This window comes from Melanotaenia boesemani, chromosome 4 (assembly GCF_017639745.1).
Source record: "Melanotaenia boesemani isolate fMelBoe1 chromosome 4, fMelBoe1.pri, whole genome shotgun sequence".
Classification (NCBI taxonomy): Eukaryota; Metazoa; Chordata; class Actinopteri; order Atheriniformes; family Melanotaeniidae; genus Melanotaenia; species Melanotaenia boesemani.
This window is the reverse complement of record NC_055685.1, coordinates 10318743-10339256: the sequence shown is the minus strand read 5'-3', so window position 1 is coordinate 10339256 and position 20514 is coordinate 10318743. Positions and strand designations below refer to the sequence as shown.

At 38.9% G+C, this 20514-nt stretch overlaps 1 protein-coding gene across 4 annotated transcripts in view; it reads left to right on the top strand.

Annotated features, from left to right (window-relative positions):
• Positions 1 to 20514, top strand: part of mast1a (microtubule associated serine/threonine kinase 1a) — a 115136-nt gene that overhangs the window by 32379 nt on the left and 62243 nt on the right. For all 4 annotated transcript variants that reach the window (XM_041982521.1, XM_041982522.1, XM_041982524.1 and 1 more), the window contains 3 exons: positions 15362 to 15450; positions 16072 to 16147; positions 16671 to 16743. In XM_041982521.1, the coding sequence (XP_041838455.1) occupies positions 15362 to 15450; positions 16072 to 16147; positions 16671 to 16743 (238 nt within the window). The remainder of the gene's footprint in view (positions 1 to 15361; positions 15451 to 16071; positions 16148 to 16670; positions 16744 to 20514) is intronic.

The following is a 20514-nucleotide window of genomic DNA, read 5'->3' as shown; positions in this document are numbered from 1 at the left end:
AATTTAAATTTGTCGAAGCTTTGTTGGAGTAAGTGGCCTCATCTGAGAGGATTTACAACAGCTCCATGCCATTACACACTTCACAGTTAATTTACATAGTCAGTCACATAAACACTTTGAATGTCTCCAAGTGTGTCAGTCCTTCAGTAAAGTAGTTGCTTCACCGTCTGTCAGCAACTTTTTCTTCAGTCAGAAAACAGCTCATCACCTGCTGTCTTGAGTGTCCCAACAATTAAGACACTGAATCAGGATGAAGGCCTAAATTTAGAATCTTCTCCAACCTACAACCATATTATTTTAATGACTTTTGAAAATTTTAAACAGACAGCATGACTCAAGCATCTTTTTTTTGTGTGATTTCCTTTTTATCTCTCGCTTTCTTCCACTCCCTTAAGCAATTTTTCTTCTTTTGCACAACGGTGAAGAAATTGTGTGATGCTTTGTCATTCTTGTTGCCTTCACTCAGTCTCACTTTCATGGGGAATTAGACCAAAACCTTCTATTTTTGTCTCTCTGTACTACTTGACATAGCAACGAGATGCATGTGTGACTAACAACGGCAACAACCCTGAACATCAAGACACCCCTGTTGTATGTTCTCCACTGGTTCATCTCTTTTCCTATTTTTTCTTTTCATCTGTCACCTGTTTTCTTTCATCTGCAGCCTGTCAGCATCACTCAGTCATCCACTCAGTCTTCATCTAAATGCCTCATGCTTGATAAATCTGCCCACATGGCTTGATTTGGACGCTCTCCCGACTTTGGGATCTATTCTGATCCCTGTGGATGTTTTTGGACCATGGTAGCAAGCGCACTGGATGTTGTGTCATCCAGTGAATCAGCACTCAGCGCCGAAGATGACACCGCTGACCGATCGACAGCACACACATGCACACACAGAGTTAATAATCTCCTAGGTAAACATATTAACCATGCACAGACACTCACTCACACCTGTCAAATGGAGCATGTGCATAATCAGTCATGGTCAAGCAGCACACACTCAAATACACAAACAGAGGAAAAGTAAACATAAGATTCACCTGATGGTTGAACCTCTCACAGTGCTTGTTGTTAATTTAAAATTAGTTTAATATGAAATTATGCAATGTGAACGCAATATATGATTACATGTTATCGTTTGCACTAGTTTTATTGGGGAAGTTAGCGTTGATGATTTGAAAAGTTTAGGGCAGTATTAGGAGACTGTTGCTTTTTAAAAAAAAATTCATTGAGAGTGTGTAAATTCACAGATGTGTTTGAGTGAGACACTGATGGCCTGATGCCAGCCGAAGAGCTGCAAGGGGGATAATTGCTCGTCAGAGCTTCAGCATGAGTCATTACCACAGATTAGACATTAGACCCTCCTGCTACACGCTGACCGGAGTGCTGTGTGTCATTAGTAAGAGAGAAGGACACAGGCAGGAGTCACATCTGTGTGTCAGTTTGACAGTTGAGTCTATTTTAACTTGGCTGTGTCATTATGTAGCATCATTGCTTAAATGTAAACCTAAGAGCTGCTTTGACTAAAACATTTTAGAGACATATTGAAAATCCTGCCGATATGTTCATGTTTGATGGCAATGTGTGATGAAAGGATGTTGTGTAAACAGGGGGAAGACAAAGATACAGGATGTATAGAGGTAAAATTAGTAAGCAAAGCTCTGTTCAGCTCACCGAAGGAGCAATCAAAAGGTTGAATCAAACAAACAGTCTGAATGGTTAAAGCTTCAGAAACAAAACATATTGAAGGTGTGGGATGAAACAGCTGTGGCACAAAAGAGCAGGATGCAACAAAAATACTAAGTCAAAGTCAGTATGTCAAAATAGAAAAAGACAAAATGGAAACAAATACGAGATGAAAAATTGGACTGGGGCGAGATCCAATCAGATATTTTTAGTTGTGTGGAAAGACAAGATAAACTGCGAAGAAATCCAATTAGACTGAAACTAATGCGATACTCCTGGGAGAAAGAGAAAAGTCTACATTTCACTTGTCATATAAAGTTAACAAGATGCTTTATAAACTGTATTGGAGTAACTATCTCTAGAGAAAACAACAAATTTGTCACAACATTTGCCCACCAGCCATCCTAAAGTCCACACAAAGATAACATGCCAAAGCTAATGCTGTTTTATGAACTTTTACAAGGCTGCAAACTTAAAGATGCCACCACTTGATTTTTTTTTCTATTGTTTTCTTTTTCATGTTATAGTGGGATACTGAACCTGTGTTATTTCACATATTTGAAAATTAGGAGAAACTTTTAAAATGATGCATCAGCCTTACAATTTATATTATTTTATTTAGTTGACTTGAATTAGACAAAAACCACAAGAATCAGATGACTAAATTATGATGTTTTGACTTCAACTAACTAAAAATTTGCTGTAAAAAATAAAGAAATAAATAGAAAATTCAGGCTTCAGGTCCTGTTGGCTGTGGCTTGCTGTATCGTAATGCATCCTGCGGCTATTCAACGAAACTATGTGGATTTAATAGCTTGGTAAATGGGTTCTTTGTCATCCTTTAGCCACTCCTCAACAGTTTTTGTGTTCTGGCTTGCTGCATTGTCTAGTGCAGGGGTGTCCATCTCTGTTCCTCAAGGGCCACAGTCCTTCAAGTTTTCATGTCTCCCTGCTCCAACACATCTGACTCAAATTAATGAGTCATTTGTAAAAGAACTTCATAGGGTGATGGATCTATTTAATATGAATCAGGTGTGTTGGAGCAGGGATACATCAAAAACCTGCACAACAGCGGCTCTCTGGGACCAACTTTGGACACACCTGACCTATTGGGTAGAGGCCACTGCTGTCTTAGGTTGCTGATGAGGTGGGTGATACATGTCAAGCAACAATAACCAGGATACTAGGAACCAGATGGCATTTTATATGATTTGCTTTACATGTTTGTGGTTTAAAAGTTGTACCTGATTGTTGTGTGTTCATGAGCTTACTTCATACTTGATCTGTCTGTGGAGTTGGTGGTAATTACTATCACTGCTTCTGTGCATTTCACTCTAAATCTTTATCACACTTCAGAAATGAAAGCAGAGGGCAATGGTTTGCAAATCTCAGAAATTAATATTTATATATATTTAAAAGTTAAAAGTGGGATGTTTCACTGTTTCATGGGAAAGAATATTCAATCTTTGATGAAATTTGATGATAGGACCATATTTCAGAAAGTTGGGACTGGGTCAAGATGATCCATGTGTAGCCTCCTCTTCTTCTAGTAATAGTTAGCAAACACCTGGGAACTGAGAAGTACAGTTACTGGACCTGTGGAGGAGAAATATCATCGGTGACACACCGGCTGATGTGTGAATAAGATAAATAACATCAGGCCTTTTAATTTTTAGTACAAGGACTAGGTATAAACCTTTTCTAGAGGAAATATAACCTTCAAGCTTCAGTATCTTCAGTAAACTTCACATTTTGCATCATGCAGTTGGTAATTGAAGACGTTAATATCTCGTCTTTGTGTTCTTGTTAGAATATACAGCAGTTCATATTTAGACATCATGTTTTGTGGCAATCCTCCGTGTTATATATATTTCTACCTGAATACTGAACGGAAGCTGGAATCTCACAGATTCAATTGCAAACCAAATCTTAATACTAGTCAGAAAAATTAGATTTTTTCTATATACTTCAGGCCTTGGATATTAAGTTACAATGGCCTGGATTTAGTTTTGTTTTGTGAAGTTCTCTTGTTTTGTTTGTGTTATTTTAAGGTTCAGTTAAAAATTGTGATTTTAGTTAAATGCTCTAATTTGTCCCCCAGGGCAGACTCAAAATAGTCCTCTGTATTTCTGTTATTGAGTAAGTAAGTAAAACATTAAAACCACAGAAGTCAACTCTAAAAAGTAAAGACTAAACATACATCATGACTGTTCATTCCAAGTGGACATTGAACAGCGTGAAGAGTCGCGTACTTAAAAAAACTCCCTCCCCATCGCTGATGTCCGCTCCCTCTCTTCTTCTTCCACATTCCATCACAGTTTTGAATTCTGGAAATGTGTCTTGAGACAATGTGGATGCAAGAACCGTCTGCAAAATAAATAAATAAATAAAAAGAAAAAGGAAAACATTTACTTGCTTTACACCTCTTGACAGGCTCAGTCAGACACGACTGACACTATAACACCCAGACACAAATGCACACCAACAGACGCTCATACACACAATGCGCCATGCACTGCTGACCCCAGTGAATCATTCTCCATCTGAATGACAGCACCACCTGCCTCACTACTACTCCTCTGTCACACACAGATTGAGCCTGCATGATGGATTACACAATGGATTATGATGGATTATAAGACCAACATTCTCAGAAAAACACAAAAACTGTTTCTGTCTGCGGGGTGACGTAATTCTTTTTGGCTTTTTGCTGGTGGTCAGTCAGAGCTCAGTACAATCTCATGCAGTCTGCTCACCTTCATTATTCTATTTGCTAAGCACAAATCTGTTTCTCACAGCATGCTCTGGTGAAAACAGTTGGACATGTCACTGTTTGCTTTGAATGCATGTGACTCCAATTGCGTTGCCATGGCAACATTGAGCATTCCTCATCATGCTCTCATCTCTCGTTGCTCTTCAGCTTTCTTCTGCTCAGTCAATTGATTCTGGATGCAGAGAACCCGTTCTTAATCAACCCAATTAGGTGTGATAAGGTTTAGAAATTTTTAAAGGATAGCTTTATTTTCACCTATCCACACACACACACACACACACACACACACACACACATGCAATGCATGTTAGTTTAGCTGCTGTGAATAGACAATGTGTTTGCACCACAAAATAGAGGCAGGTTTTGATTTCTGATTCAGAGGACAGCGAGCTGCATACTAACTTCTCTCTCCTACACTATGCTTTCTTAACCAGATTGAGGGAAGATGAGCCCAGGCTGTGCAGCCATAATGGTGACAGAGTGATTTAAAGTCACATTTACACACACATTCTTTCAACCAACTTTTCCCTTATCTTCTTTGCTTTTCCAGTGAAGTGAATCTGCAGCATGTTATAGCTTAAATTCCCTGACAACCACCTATAGCTACTATAACAATCAATAGTTTGTAATGATCTGGTAGAAATTTAATGTCAAGATGCAGAACACAAAGGATGAGTGAGATTAATACAAACATACACTTCCATTCAAAAGTTTGGGGTCACTTCCCTATTGAATCCCATGGCAAAGTGACCCCAAACTATTGAACGGTAGTGTATTTAAATAGACTGCCTTATCCTACCTGGTCATGGGCTCTAGCTTAACAGAAAATAGGACATAAACATCACTTCATAATAACTGTAGCTGCAATTTATCAGCAGGAACCAGAGTCTAAACGGGATGCCAGGGGTGAAATTTAACCCCCAAAATGGACCTTTGGAGTGAGGCTAACAGAATTTAAATTTATGGTTCTAACTTGGTTATCTCTGGTGTTATACACATAACATCTCATAAACTTTCTTCATTTGAAGATTTATTAGTTCTTAAAGTTTGTAAACTCAGCATTTAAATTCATACATTCCTGCCTGCTTAAGTCACTGTGGTGCAGTGGTCAAACACGCTCAGGGATAAATGGAGACATACTGTTCCAGTAACAAGAAAGCAGTGAAATTAGAGCAGTGAAACATTAATTCCGGCTTTATGCACAGTGGTTATGCTCTAAGACACAAATAAAAACAACAAAACCCCGTAGAAACTGATTTAGAGCTAATACGGCTGAAACTTCTTTCCTTGTTAAACGATGTTGGCAGCTCTCATCAGTGAGCAGTGCCAACTCTAGCTCCAATGGAGGACTGTCAGGAAGGAGTGATACACTTCAGCGGACTTAATTTGTCTAATCTTCCTGTACCCAGTGGAAATGCAAAATGACCCTAGGCTGAAGAATTTTCATACCTTCTTGATGAAATGCCTTATGTTCTTTAAGTTCTGGGTATTGTTGGTCTACACGCATCTCATAGTAACTTGTCCTCGTGTGAAATAAATGAACTCGCCTGTATACATTTTTTTACAGTTGAACACAAAACTAATGTTTAAAGTCTTAATTCTGGTAAATATTTTCTTCAGATATCAGTGCAAAAGTATGGAGTTTCTCTTTAGTCATTCCCTGGTTGATGGTGTGATGATTAACCTCTCTTTGTGGAGTTCATGTGAGACTTCTCTGGATACTCCAGTTTTCTCCACAATCCAGAAACATGCATTCAAAGGAAATTAGAAATTCTAACTTGAATGTCAGTGTGTGCCCTGTTATTTGTAATCGATTGTCACTGTGTGATAACTCAGATGGGCTCCAGCTCCCCACACCACTTTAAAGGACAAAGCAGGTATGAAAGATGAATGGGATATTCTTTTACAGTCCTCTGAGTTTTACATTTGGGTTTTGTTTACTTTCTGCCAGTTTACACCTGCATTGCCCCTGAAGTCACTAATAGAAATATATAATATTTCTGACTGGCTAACAGGGTCTATAAGAAGTCAAAGAAGGATTAGAGGCAATGAAAGCTTTCAGTTATGAATAGCAGCACATTACAGAGGTAGAGTGATGAAGAGTAGTAATGATGATTGCTAAAATAATGCAGCTGTGTCCTCATATAGAGATCTTATAAGGTCAAATCTCGCCCAAAATTCTTCAAGAGAATAGTTCCCACATATCATGGCTAGACTATTGAAGTCTAACAGAAGGAAGCCAAAAACACCAGTATGTGATGAAGCCACAGGATACTGTATTATGTAAATACCATAATTGGCACATTTCTTGCCTGGAAAGTGTCCATCTTTGCTCTTTGTACTCTCACTGTAGACCTTTTCTTTCCAGCAATCATTCTGATCTAGAGCAGAAAAGTCCCAATTGAGGCAATTTTGTCAGTAATGGTTCAGTTCTATTTATTGTCCCTGCAAGCCAAGACAGGAGCCAGACTGTATAATACAAAAAATGTCATCTTGTTCAACTAAATGGAAAGCAGTCACTTTTACAGTTTTGAATTACAAATCTGCTTTTCCTGACATGACAAAATGCTGAATAGTTCATTCTTACATACATATTGTGGCACAGAGGTAAAAGCAAGTCTGCAATTGTGCTTGAGGTGCAAGCAAACACGTAATTTGTCAACATGTAGTTGAGTGACAGTCGGGTTTATCTCTCTGAAATGTTTTTTTTTTTTTTAGTGTATGTACATAAATTATATAGTACAGAGGAAGGAGGTCAGGGACCAAAAACTGATTAAAAATGAATATAGGAATACTATTGGATAAACTTTGTGCCACTGGGGAGCGAATCTGAATTCTTTATATTTGAATTTGAATCATTCAATTTGAATCTGAATATGCCTGTTTGAATAATTGCTTAAAAAAACTGAATCCAAATTATCATATTTGATATTGAATCTTTGTTTTTTGAATGTGTATATTGGTAAAGTTGAAACTTTTGTATTTGAAAAAATTCATTCCCTAATTCATTTTCATAGTTCAGTTTCAGTTCTCTCCATTCAAATTCAGATCTGAAATTCAAACTTTTGTGCCACACATCCGGGACCTGATGTGAGGCAAAACTAGTCGATCGCAGATGGAGTAACGTCAGTTTTGTGCAGTTGTTCTCAACGGCTACAAGCAGAGGGAGGGCGAGGGGAGGGTTGCGGCGGGGATAGAGAGAGAGAGATGCTAAGATCCAGGCCAGCCACTCTCGCTACAACGGCACTTGCCGTTTCTGTTTTTACACTGCTCCAGTGTCTGATTTCCTGTCTTCCCCTATCTGAATTGCTGAGTTTCTGGGTGCGTGCTCCATCAAAAATAGACTCAGTGCGTAAATTTAGTGGAGAGCCGTGACAAGGTGCTTCGGGGATGCTTCTGACACGCGCTGCGGTTCACCCGGTGGGAACCAAACAGTGGAGGCCGCGGAGCAGCCGTAACGCGGTGCACACATACGCGGTGGAAATGAGTTAGTCGTGGCGTCACCATAATGTCACCAATAATGAAATGGAAAAAATAATATCTCCAAAGGGAAATTGACTAAGATGTTATCTGTATGTGTGTGTTACATACACAAGTGTTTATTTTTGTTGTTGTTGTTGTTTTTATTACATTAGTGTATTTTATTTTTAACCTTCTGTAGGCTCTAGTGTCTCTTATTGTATAGCAGGTAGATGAGAAAGTGGGAGATATCGGGACAGAACCTGGGCTGGCTGTGATTATGGGGTGGCTGCTATACTAGGTGAACTAAACACAGCACCCACAGGACCGTTCAGCAACAACAAAACAAGTTTGTTTTTGTTTTTTGTTTTTTTCATTGTCTTTCCATCTGGTCTTTTTGCTCCTGAAGTAATAATAAATAATAATATTTAATAAGTAAGTAATAATAGTAAACATAATAAAACTGATAATAATAATAATAATTTTTATTAAAAATAATAATGGATTTGATTTATATAGCGCTTTTGAAGGCACCCATTGCGATTTACATTGTATCCATTATTCAATTACTCCTCATACATACTTGGTGATGGTAAGCTACATGTGTAGCCACAGCTGCCCTGAATTACTAAACACGGTTTACTAACCATACTGCTCTGGTCTGTTGCCTCCTTTATTGGTGAGAACTCTGACAGTACAGATTAAACTTTTGTCTCTCTGCCTCCAAACCGAGGATGGGAGGCTGATGCAAGATGATTACTCCTTGGTTGAAGCTGCAGCTAGTTTCAGGGTTAGTTCCCCTCACTTTTCCCAGCAGAGGTAAAGTAGAGGCTGGACTCTACTGTAGCTAGAAGAGCTGTGTGGTGTTTCTTACAACTCTGTTTCTCTGCTCCAATGTCATCTGCCCTCTGACTGAAACCTGCCTGTCAAACCAACAGGCCCATGTTGTTCTTTTAACAGCAAAGGTGTAAACAGCACCATGAGCCATAGCTCTCATCCAAACAAAAACAGTTGACTTTTTTTGTTTTGACTAATCGATTAATAGATTAGTCGTGCGCATCCCTAGTTGAAACCAGGGGTTTTTTGAGTTACTGTTACCTCTCTGTCACCTCCGGTCAGTCTGCCCATTTTCCTCTGATCTCTGAAATCAACAACACATTTTGACCTAGGCGACTGCTGTTCACTGGACATGTTCTCTTTTTCAGACCATTCTCTGTAAACCATAGAGATGGTTGTGTGTGAAAATCCCAGTAGATCATCAGTTTCTGAAATACTCAGACCAACAACCATGCAACGTTCAAAGTCTCTGAAATCCTCTTTCTTCCTCATTCTGATGCTCAGTTTGAACTTGAACAAGTTATCTTGACCATGTCTACATGCATAGATACATTGAGTTGCTGCTATATGATGGGCTGGTTTGATATTGGTGTTAAGAAGGAATTAAACGTGTCGATGAATAAACATGCATTTTTACCTAAACACAGGTGTTATTTAACACTTACTTTACCCCATATCTGGCAACTCAAAACATTTCTTAGGAAGATTGCTTTTCCAGTGCTGGGAACCATAGTCCAACACACCTGATTGAAATGAATAAGTCACCGTGCAGAATTTGAGAGCAAGTTGTTGGATCCATTTGATTTGAATCAGGTGTGTTGGAGCAGGAAAACATCTAAAACTTGAGCACTAGGGTTCCCAACCACTGCTTTAATCTTTTCCACACTCCAGTTCAATAGGTGGTGGTAGGTGAGCTTTTAAGTTTACTTTCAAATCCCCAATACACAAGAGATGAAGAAGACTTGTGTGCTGCCATTATAAAACCAGTGAAGATGCAGATAGGGGTAACATAAATGTAGGCAAAAGAAATGTAAAGCCTGGTCTAAAACGTGTTTCACATATATTATTGAGCAAAGCAATATGACAGCCTCCACTGTTACAGAACAGATCTATATCATGACATACATCTATATGATTAAAGTCTGTTGTGGATGTTCCTCAGAATTTTAGCTGAAATCAAGTTGTGATGTGACCTTTACTGTTATGACCGGTAACTGGAGAGCAGGGTTCTTTGTTTAGCCTTTGTTACAGTACAAACGCTTTTGGCAAAATGCCCTTTTTGCAGCATTTATTTAAGATGACAATGTTGTAAAGCAAAGAGACTTCTTGGTCTTAATGGGAAAATAAGATTGCTTTGCCCTTAGGAGTCTTTTATGTGTTTCTGTCTTTAACAATCTAGTCAACTGTGTAACTCTTTAAAGGAGAGTTAAAGGAGAACAATGTTCTTGACCTCTCACATTCAATTATTCATCATCCAGAGAGTTAATTTGGGAGAAGGAGAAAGAAGGATGAGAATAAAAGAGGACAAGGTGGAAGAAAAATGATGGAGAACCAGGTGAGTGATGGCTTACCTGAAGACAGCCAAGTCATCTGTTGCAATGTTTGAGATTAATAAAAGAGAGAAGTCATAGATACAAGAAGGCTATAAAGCTCTTTCTCTGTAATTTAAGGTTTCACACTCTGCCTGAAAATGAATCACTGCCATTTGTTGAGTGTCTGCTAGCCTGGAGGAGTTGTAGAATGTGATTAATCATGAATCAAAAGCAAAAAAATACTTTGGAATGAAGCCTGAGTAGTATAGAGCACAGTATCTTCAAGCTTTTGATTAAGAAAGAGAAGTAAGAGGATGACACAAAAAATAAGTGTATGCACTGGAGTATTTTGGCTTTGTCTCTCCTCTGTCACCCTGCCCCCTACTTTAGCCCCCTATTCTCATTTAAAGAGCTGAAGTGAAGGGTGGTGTTACGCTACTTTCAGCCCTCTGTCCAAAGCCTAATGCATTTCCCTTAAATATTTCAATACGTTTCTTTTCTGTTCTGCAAGGTTGAGTACAAGCTCCCCTTCAGCTAGTGCTCACAGAGCCCCACCAATAAAATCCTTCTAGAGGTTTGATGTCTCCTAGTGCTCGAGAGGAACGCTGAGGATTCACATCAAAAAGATACAGGATGTGGGAGACAGAAATACTGATAATTGATTCAGGGTTTACATATTGATTGAGATGCATTAAATGATACATTGTGTGGCTGTGTGTTCATGTTTCTGTGTGTGTGCTATGATTTTCAGCATTTCCTGTGCAGATTTACAGCAGCATTGCTGGCTGATGCAATAAGACGCAAACTTTGTGTTTTTTTTTTTGTTTTTTTTTTTCTCAGATGTAGACCTGCTACACAAAATCTGGTCTGACAGGCACTCCCAAAAAACACATACACACACACAGGCATAAAAAGCCAGTGAGCAAACCTAGTTGACACATGAAAACAACACCTGAACAATCCACTTCCCACTTTATGAGCTGTTATGTAAGACAATAACACTTGTGCATCTCTGCATGTGCTCCCTTGAGAAGTGTTCAATGACAAATCCGGTGATGGCTGCAGCAGTAGTATGTGAAGTCTTTATGGTTCAATAATTTCAGTTCTTCATTATGAGTTATACCTGTTCTCCCCAGCCCCTTTCTTCCTCTCAGCCTTCCTTCCATTCCTCCTGCCATTATATTCCACCCAGCAGCTGAACCTTGAGGAAATTAAAAGTCAGTGTTGGCACCAGTGTAGATGTGAAGATGTCAATAAAGTTCTGTATCATGTCCAGACACATGCACACACAGAGACATACTGTACTCATACAAAATTACTGACAGACTTTTTGTTGTTGTTATAAAACAAACAAACAAAGAAGCTCTTTTAGCACTAAAAATAAAGAAAAACAAACTAAACATTCAGATAAAAAAAAGTAAACTGTCAATCAACAGAACATAAAAGTGCAGGTGCTGTGATTCAGAAGCTTCTGTTTCATATTGTGTCTGTGATTTAATTAGTCCCAATCCCTCTATCTGCCATCTTCCAGCCCCTGAGGTCCTCACTGACCTCTGCTGTGCAACTAATACACACCAGTATGTCAGAATGCTGCCAGTGGTGATACATACATAATACATTAATATAAGAAGATAAACTCTGACATGTTAAAGGAAATAATTAACTTTACAGTACAGAGTAGTGAGTTTTTTCCTCTTATCATTAGTTTTTCTAATATACTCTTATTTAATTGTTGGTGCTGTAATGAAACAGCATCCATGGATAATGGTTGTATGTAATAACCATGAAAGACTTTTTAGGCCAGGACTGATGTGCCTGCCTTTGTCATGCATTTGTGTTGTGCGAAACTGCAGAAGCAGAGTCGGGGGTCCCAGTTTCGTTAGTGCCTCTGAGCAGGCAAGGGATGTAGTAACAGAGGCAAGATGGGCTTGTATCACCTGCCATTTGCAGACAACATTACTAAATGTACATGACTCAGTAGAGCACTGTCTGTATCCATTTTTAGGTTGTTATGGCAACACCATAATGCACAAGATGTTTTGTCTCTTCCCTGTAGTTTATGGTGTTGCTGTTGTTTATTAGTATATAGTTTATGAAAACTAGTGTTGGTAGATATCAGCAGGAATGACGGCTTGATTGTAAGTAACAGTGCAACGGTTATTTATGGATGCTGTAAGGCAAGGCAAATTTATTTGTATAGCGCATTTAATGTACAAGACAATTCAAAGTGCTTTACATAAAACAATAAAAGCATTACAGCAGGGTGCAGAAAGCAATACAAGTGCATTAAAAAAACAATGATTAAAAGTAATGAAATTAATTAAACAAAAACAGAAAGAAAAAGCTCAAATAAAATGGATAAAATGTAAGAAATAATGTTCTAGTGCGGGGAAAAACAATATTAAACATAATCAAGTTTAAGATTCCAGCTTAAAAGAAACAGATGCAGATTTGGACTCCTAAATAAAAACTATGAAATACAGCAGAGAACAGGTGAGTCTTTAATTTGGATTTAAATAAAGTGTTTCAGCTGATCTGAAGCTTTCTGGGAGTTTGTTCCAAACATATGGAGCACAGAAGCTGAAGGCAGCTTCTCCATGTCAAGTTCTGACTCTGGGAACTAATAAGAAATTGGAACCAGATGATCTGAGCGTTGCGGTAGGTTCATACTGGGTCAAGAGGTCACTGATGTATTTTGGTCCTAAACCATTCAGAGCTTTATAAACCGGCAACAGAACTTTAAAGTCCTTTCTCTGACAGACAGGCAGCCAGTGTAAAGACCTCAGAGCTGGACTAATGTGGTCCACTTTCTTGGTCTTAGTGAGGACTTGAGCAGCAGAGTTCTGAATAAGCTGCAGGTGTCTAATTGATTTTTTAGGTAGACCTGTAAAAATACTGTTACAATAATCAAGCCGGCTAAAGATGAATGCATGGACTAGTTTTTCCAGGTACTGCTGAGACATCAGATCTTTTACCCTTGATATATTCTTAAGGTGATAATAGGCTGATTTTGTGATTTCTGGCCTGGTTGGTGGTTTTTAAGTGTATAGACTGAAGCTCTGTGGGGACCTTTTATCGTTTCTCTTTTCCTCCAAAGACAATCACCTCAGTTTTGTTTTTCTATAACTGAAGAAAGTTTAGACACATCCAGTCATTAATCTCCTCACTGCATTTACCAAGAGCCTGTATGGGGCCTCGGTGACATTGTAATATATATCTGTGTGTCATCTGCGTAGCTATGGTAACTAGTTTTGTTTTTCCTCATGACCTGTGCCAGTGGGAGCATGTAGATGTTAAACAGAAGAGGCCCCAGGATGGAACCTTGGGGAACTCCACATGTAATTCTTGTCTGCTCAGATGTAAAGTTACCTATTGACACAAAGTACTTCCTGTTCTCTAAATAAGATTTAAACCAATGTAGCGCCGTGCCAGAGAGGCCCACCCAGTTCTCCAGTCGTTTAAGTAATATGTTGTGGTCATTTGTATCAAATGCAGCACGGAGGTCCAGTAAGACTAAGACTGACATTTTTCCATCGTCTGTATTCAAACATATGTCATTAATGACTTTGGTCAGAGCATCTCAGTGCTGTGGTGCTGTCTAAAACCTGACTGGAAGACATCCTAGCAGTTGTTTTGTCTTAAAAAGTCGTTTAGTTCAGAGGTCCCCAACCCTGGTCCTCAAGGCCCAATATCCTGAAGATCTTAGATGTCTCCCTGCTGCAACACACCTGATTCAAATGAAATGGTTCTGTGACAAGCTCTGCACAAAACTGCTAATGAGCCATTCATTTGAATCAGGTGTGCTGCAACAGGGAGACATCGAAGACCTGCAGGATAGTGGGCCTTGAGGACCAGGGTTGGGGACCACTGGTTTAGTTGATGAAAAACAGCTTTTTCAATGATCTTACTTAGAAAAGGAAGATTTGAGATCAGCCTGTAGTTCCTCGTTTGTGTTTTGTCTACATTGTCCCTTTTAAGCAGAGGTTTGATTACAGCTGCTTTTAGAAATTCTAAAAAAAAATTAAAGACAGAAACCAACTGCTTGTCTGATATTCTGGATTTTGTCTGTGAAGAATTTGGCAAACTCTTTGCAGGCCTTGGTGGAATAAAGTTCAGGCGCTACTGACACAGGATAATGTGTTAATCTGTTGGCGGTAACGAATAGAGCCCGAGCGTTGTGACAGTTTTTGCTGATAATGGCAGAGAAATAGGACTTCCTTGCATTCCTCAGTTGTAAATTATAAGAGTTAAGTTTCTCTTTATACCTGTCATAATGAACCTGTAGATTTGTCTTTCTCCATCTGCACTCGCCTTTCCAACACTCTTTTTCCATGCTTCGCCAGTGTGGAATTTCTCCATGGAGACTTTCTTTCCAGAGACAACCTTCACATCAATAGGAGCAATGGCATCCATAATATTTAACATTTTAGCATTAAAACTAGGGGCAAGGTCATTGACTGAACCCCCTGACAGGGCACATGTTAAAGAGAAGGCCTGGTTAAACATCCCACTTGTGTTTTCAGCAATGCACCATTTTGTGATCACCTCCATTGAGACATTTGTGTGAACAGGAACTGTACACTCAAAGAAAACACAGCAATGATTAGATAGGCCCACATTGCACTATTACTCAGGTCTCTAGGCCCCCTTGGACAAGCAAGAGTTAAATGGAGTTAAAGATAATGAAAAATACCCTGCTATTTAGTCCATGCAGACCTAAGATATATCTGGTCTGGTGCTGTACAGGCTAGATTTTGAGCTTTTTGTTTTGCCAGCTAAAGGACCCCAAAAACTAAAATATCTAGATTATTAAGGGGAGCGCTATTGGTGAGAGTTTTGCTGCCTGTGCGGTTGTCCTTGCAGTTCAGTGATTGTTTTTATTTCCTCTAACATGCACCCACACATATTATACTATAAATTTATATTTATAAGTTAACACAAGGCCAAACCAACTATATTTATTAGCCTGGAGGTTTGAACATCATCACAGCTTTTATCTGTCAGCTATCGGCATTTATGATGAAAAAAAAAAAAATCCTAAGTGCTCCTTTTTTTCTCATAAATATTCTAGTTGCCGAACCAGTAACCGGAAAAGCCTCATCCTGACCAGTACGTCACCTACCTTGCCGAGGCCACACTCTCCACTGCCTGGACACATAGGTCAGTATGTTAGATATCTGCTTTTTGAAGAGAAAATGCAATATACAGAATATATATGTATATATATATATATATAAATTGTCAACTCAAAAATAAAAAAAATCTGCATGTGCATAAAATGGAGAGCTTCTCTCTCCATTTTATGTTAGCATCTCAGCTATTAGTCATAGTCATAAAGATTACACAACAGAAGAAACTCAGCTTTTAAATGAATTATTAAAAAAATAACTGTATGTACCTTCTTTGTTGCTTTGTTGGTTTCAAATGCACAGACAACCCCCTTGTATTTTCCAGACACAAAGAGGTGAGAACCTGCTCGCTGACATTCTGCTCTATGAGTTGTGAGCAGATGGATTAGGGCTGAGATGCACATTTTTCGTAGGTGTCCTAAAAGGAGGTGCTACAGTCAATAAGCACTGTTTACATTTATTTTGACAGTGATTTTTATGCGCAAACATTGAAGGTTGTGTGCCTGCCCTCAAATTATTCTGAACATTAAGAGCTTGGGCTGTAGTACTAACCTGGTGCTGACTCATTCACAGTGAATTTTGGATTGTTTTTTTGTCCTAATAATCATCATTCCTTAATGATGTTCTCATCTTTCCACATGTATGTTACCAGGAAGCAGTCCACTGGACAGCCCACGCAACTTCTCACCAAGCGGACCTGCCCACTTCTCTTTTGCCTCTTCTCGAAGGTGGGCATCCTTTGTCTTCACACCATTAAAGTCACACATGCATTGGTACAACAGTGAAGAAAAATTGTTTCGATTTTTTTAATCACAAATATGCCATGAAACTCTTCAGGGAACACACCCACTCAGTCGCACATACATATTCAAAAAGAAACCTGTCTTTGTCCCGGCCTGCTCCCACCATGACTGTGTGACAGAGGCATGACAGCAGGCTGACACAGTTTGAATCAGGCGAGGTGCCAGGACTTTGCACCTCATCACTCACTCTGAGGAAGTGTCAGACTCTGGGATGGTTGGAAGAGGCCTCAGGGAGGAGAGGAATAACAAGAGCAAAAATGTAATAGGATTGCAAAAATGTAATAGGATTGAAAGAAAGTGAAGGTGCTGGAATTGCTCATGTATAACCATCATTTGTGGCTTGTAGCAAATTTTAAATAGAACTAAAAAGTAAAGAGAATTATGATGATCGGTCTCTTTGGGTGTGATATTTGTTCTAATTTAGCTCTTTTTTCATTTCTTTGTTCAGGGCTGATGGTCGAAGATGGTCTCTGGCCTCTCTGCCTTCCTCAGGATATGGCACCAATACACCCAGTTCAACGGTAGGTTTACACTATTAACTAACTTCATACAGTCCTATCGTTTAAAATTCGATTAGAGTTGCAAGCAGCAATCAACTGCCCTCACACCTTGGTGGGCTTCAGGGACTTTACTAAAAAATATGCATCCATAAAGCATGTGGCATCACAGAACAACATATCAAAGTGCTTTTTATCACGTTTGCAACACACTGTTCATACCGCGTTGGGAGCGGGCTTGTGACATCTCTGTTGCTATTGCTGTAAATGAGTGGATATTGACATGTGAAAGTGTTCAGGCTGGGGCGGGAGTAATAGCAACTTCCTGTTTAAAACAGAGACATCACCAGAATATTACTCTTATTCTGACTAAAAAGTTGAAATGAATGTCGAGGCTTGGCTTGGAATGGCAGATAAATGTGTAAAACATGGCACTTCCTGTTGCCAGTGGGCTTGGCCATGGCAATGACAATACATTAAGATATTGATGTGTTTTCGGAAGGTTTGTCAAGCTTGTGAACTTGTGTTAGGTTGACACTAGATGTTTTGGAGAGACAACTTCCTGTTCACTTATTTAAATTATTTCCGGTTTATTTGATAGAAGGGAAAATTGCACCGATAATCAGACTTAAATTAAAAATGGCTGACTTTCATATGTCAATGAAATTAGTAGTTGGGGCTGAGTTATTGATTTGTTTTAGGAGGCGCTTGTCAAGTTTTATACAAATAAAGCTGAATTGAATTAAATTGAATCGAATTGAAGTGAATTGAATTGAATTATTCAGAGTGGGACTGTAATTCAACATGTCAAGTTTGGTAAAGATTGTATGACTTACTTGTCAGCTATGTGGACTTCCTTTCTGATAGAGAGGCATAGAAATTCGTAATAGGAAATACTATGTAGGGATGATGAGGACCAAAATGGAGGCTGAAGAGGCAGAAGGCATACAGGTGCAGGAATTAAAGGTTTAATGATAATAATTGCAGGTAACAGACTTGGAAAAGGAAAACAGAGGCACAGACTACATAACTGGGGAAACAATGACGAACTGGCAGTGAATGAATGAAACCAAGAGCTATATATACACTGAGGTGAAGCAAATGAAACCAGGTGTGCTGATGAACAGTAATCAGAACACGGAAGGGGCTAAACCTACAAAATAAAACCGGAAACTAGATGGGATTGAGACAATGAAAACCATAAGTGGTAAATGGACTGTACTTAAATAGCGCTTTTCTAGTCAGTTGACCACTCAAAGTGCTTTTACATTACATGTCACATTGACTCATTCACACACACAGCACTTCTACAGTTACATACTAAGTGTTTTTCCTAACGCACACACATTCATACCCTGTTATCAGGAGGCAAAATGGGGTTTAGTGTCTTGCCAAAGGACACTTAGGCATGTAGGGGAAGTCTGAAATCGATCCACAGACTTTTAGGTTGGCAGACGACTGCTCTTCCTCCTGAGCGACAGTTGCCCCCAGAAAAAGAAAAGTACTAAAGCAATAACCCACAGATCATGACAAGAGTTACATTTAGTGAACTTACACAATATGAACAAAGTCGCATCATGAATTACTTAGATATTTTCTGACAAATCTTTAAATGTATGGGGGCCATTATTGTAGCCGAAGAGTTTGTCAACTTGTTTTCTGACCATATATGAAGTTTATGTGCTGAACAAGATCAAATGAGTAAGTTCACGAATGCAACATTTGATTTTTACCAGTGGGCCTGGCTATGACACTGACAAAATATTGACATGTAAATGTATTAAAGATGCTGTCATCAAGTATGTAACATTTGGCTCAGATTGGTTTTTGTATATGAATTATAAAAACTTCCTGTTTCATGACTGTAATGTATGACAAGGCAGAGGCATAGATAGTGTTCATGGCATTTACAGGGCCAGGGTTACCATCAATGGCTTTCTTTCCAGTTGTGTACTTAACACCAGAGACCCAAATCAACAGCTTTATGGTGGCAAATAAACCACAGTGGCAAAACTTCAAAATTTCAGAGGCCACCTTAGACATGACCACAGTTAAAAACTAATGCTTTCATTTGCTTTTAACCACACGTAATATCAAGCATTAATTGAAGGCAATTAAATAAAATTTGCAAAAGTTTATTGAAAAGTAACATTGTAAAAATGGTGTCTTTGTTATCAAGCAAATTTGTCCCAAACATTCATAAAACCTTTAAATATTAGATTTTACACATTTCCTTGGGGTGTCTGCAAAATTTTCATTGGTTTTGAGCATGTTAAATCCACCAAAAATGTGAATGATTTGGGATAAGTATAATAAACACAATAATCCACATTACATTGTCTTGTCTACTCGTTAATAAGCATAAAATACAGTCAAACACGTGTGTTGAATCCATTTTCTTCCAGAGAATTTTTGAGAATATTAAAATATAGTAAAATATATTGTGTTTTGTAAATGGCTACAGTGCCCTGTTTCACAGCAAAAAGTAATCTCCAAGTACTTTACATTTAGTATTTAGTATAATGGGTCCTGAGAAGCTTTAAACTGCGAAGCACAACTTAAATTTGTTATCTGTACTTGTATTTGTTTAGTAGGTGCTGAAGGTGCATTTCCAGTCATTGTTTGAGGGATATATTTTTATTTTACAGTTTACTGCCTTTGTGAGAGACATTTGAGTTCAACTTGTAATAAACATGAAAAGGCATGCAGGCATGAGCCATAACAGCTCTGTATCCAGTTTATCCCACTACCTCAAGGTAGAGGAACGTAGTCTTCTTTACTTCAGTCAGTCCCAGATATTTAAAGTCTTATAGAATTATTAGGATCTTTATACATTTTCAAGTCACATCTGCATGTTGGACTCACCTGGCCATTCGATTGGTTGTTAGGGTTTTTTTGGATCCCAGTCATCATGTAAGATGTTTGACTTGTATGAATCAGGATGTGAATGACGGTGAAACTGCCTAAGGGTGGATGTCAGTGCTGTATATTTGTAGGTAATGCTGGTGGCCACAGACTCCACTAATGGCTTCCTGCTCTCTGTGTACATAATAGGAATGTCCCTATCATTTATAGCCCTTTCCTACTAGTACCCACTTAACCCTACCTTAATTCAGCCGACACCACACCACCCCAGTGTCGAATGTTACCATTACATTTGAGGGCAATTGAGGCCACATTCAGTGTAGGTGGGGTCGTCTTAGCAAGGCAGCTAGCAAGTATCATGAAGTCATTTGTTTGTGACACACACGGAACAACAATGGAGGACATCAAGTTCATGAGTTACATGCTGCTTTGTTTAATGGTCATAATCAGAAAACGGTTTATTGAGGAAAGCCAGAGAAGGCTGTTGGCTGCAAGACACAACAGTCAGGATCGGCGAACTGCTGCTGCTGCCAGTGTTGTTGTCTACAGTTGCAGCTCCAGGCTTTTAAAGATGGCGGGATCAGGAGTCTCTTCCATTACTCATCTAGTGACCTTCAGAACCCTGGCAGAGTAGGTGCTAAAAATCTATCTACTCATCCCCTTAAAATCCTGATGGGAACACCTACAAATCAGGAGGGGTGGTTTCGGCTGGGCTACGGGGCTACTAGTGGGAAAAGGCTGTTGCAGATGGAACACAGTCTTAGAGCTTATTTAGCTGTAGTTCAGGTAATAGAGCTGACTCTTTAGTTATTTAAAGGTCAAAGTGTCTTAAAATCTTTATGTTAATATACAAGAAGAATACATGCAAATAGGAGTGTTTCTTCTAAAATACTCCCATTTAGAGGTTACCAAACCAGCTACTGGTGCCTC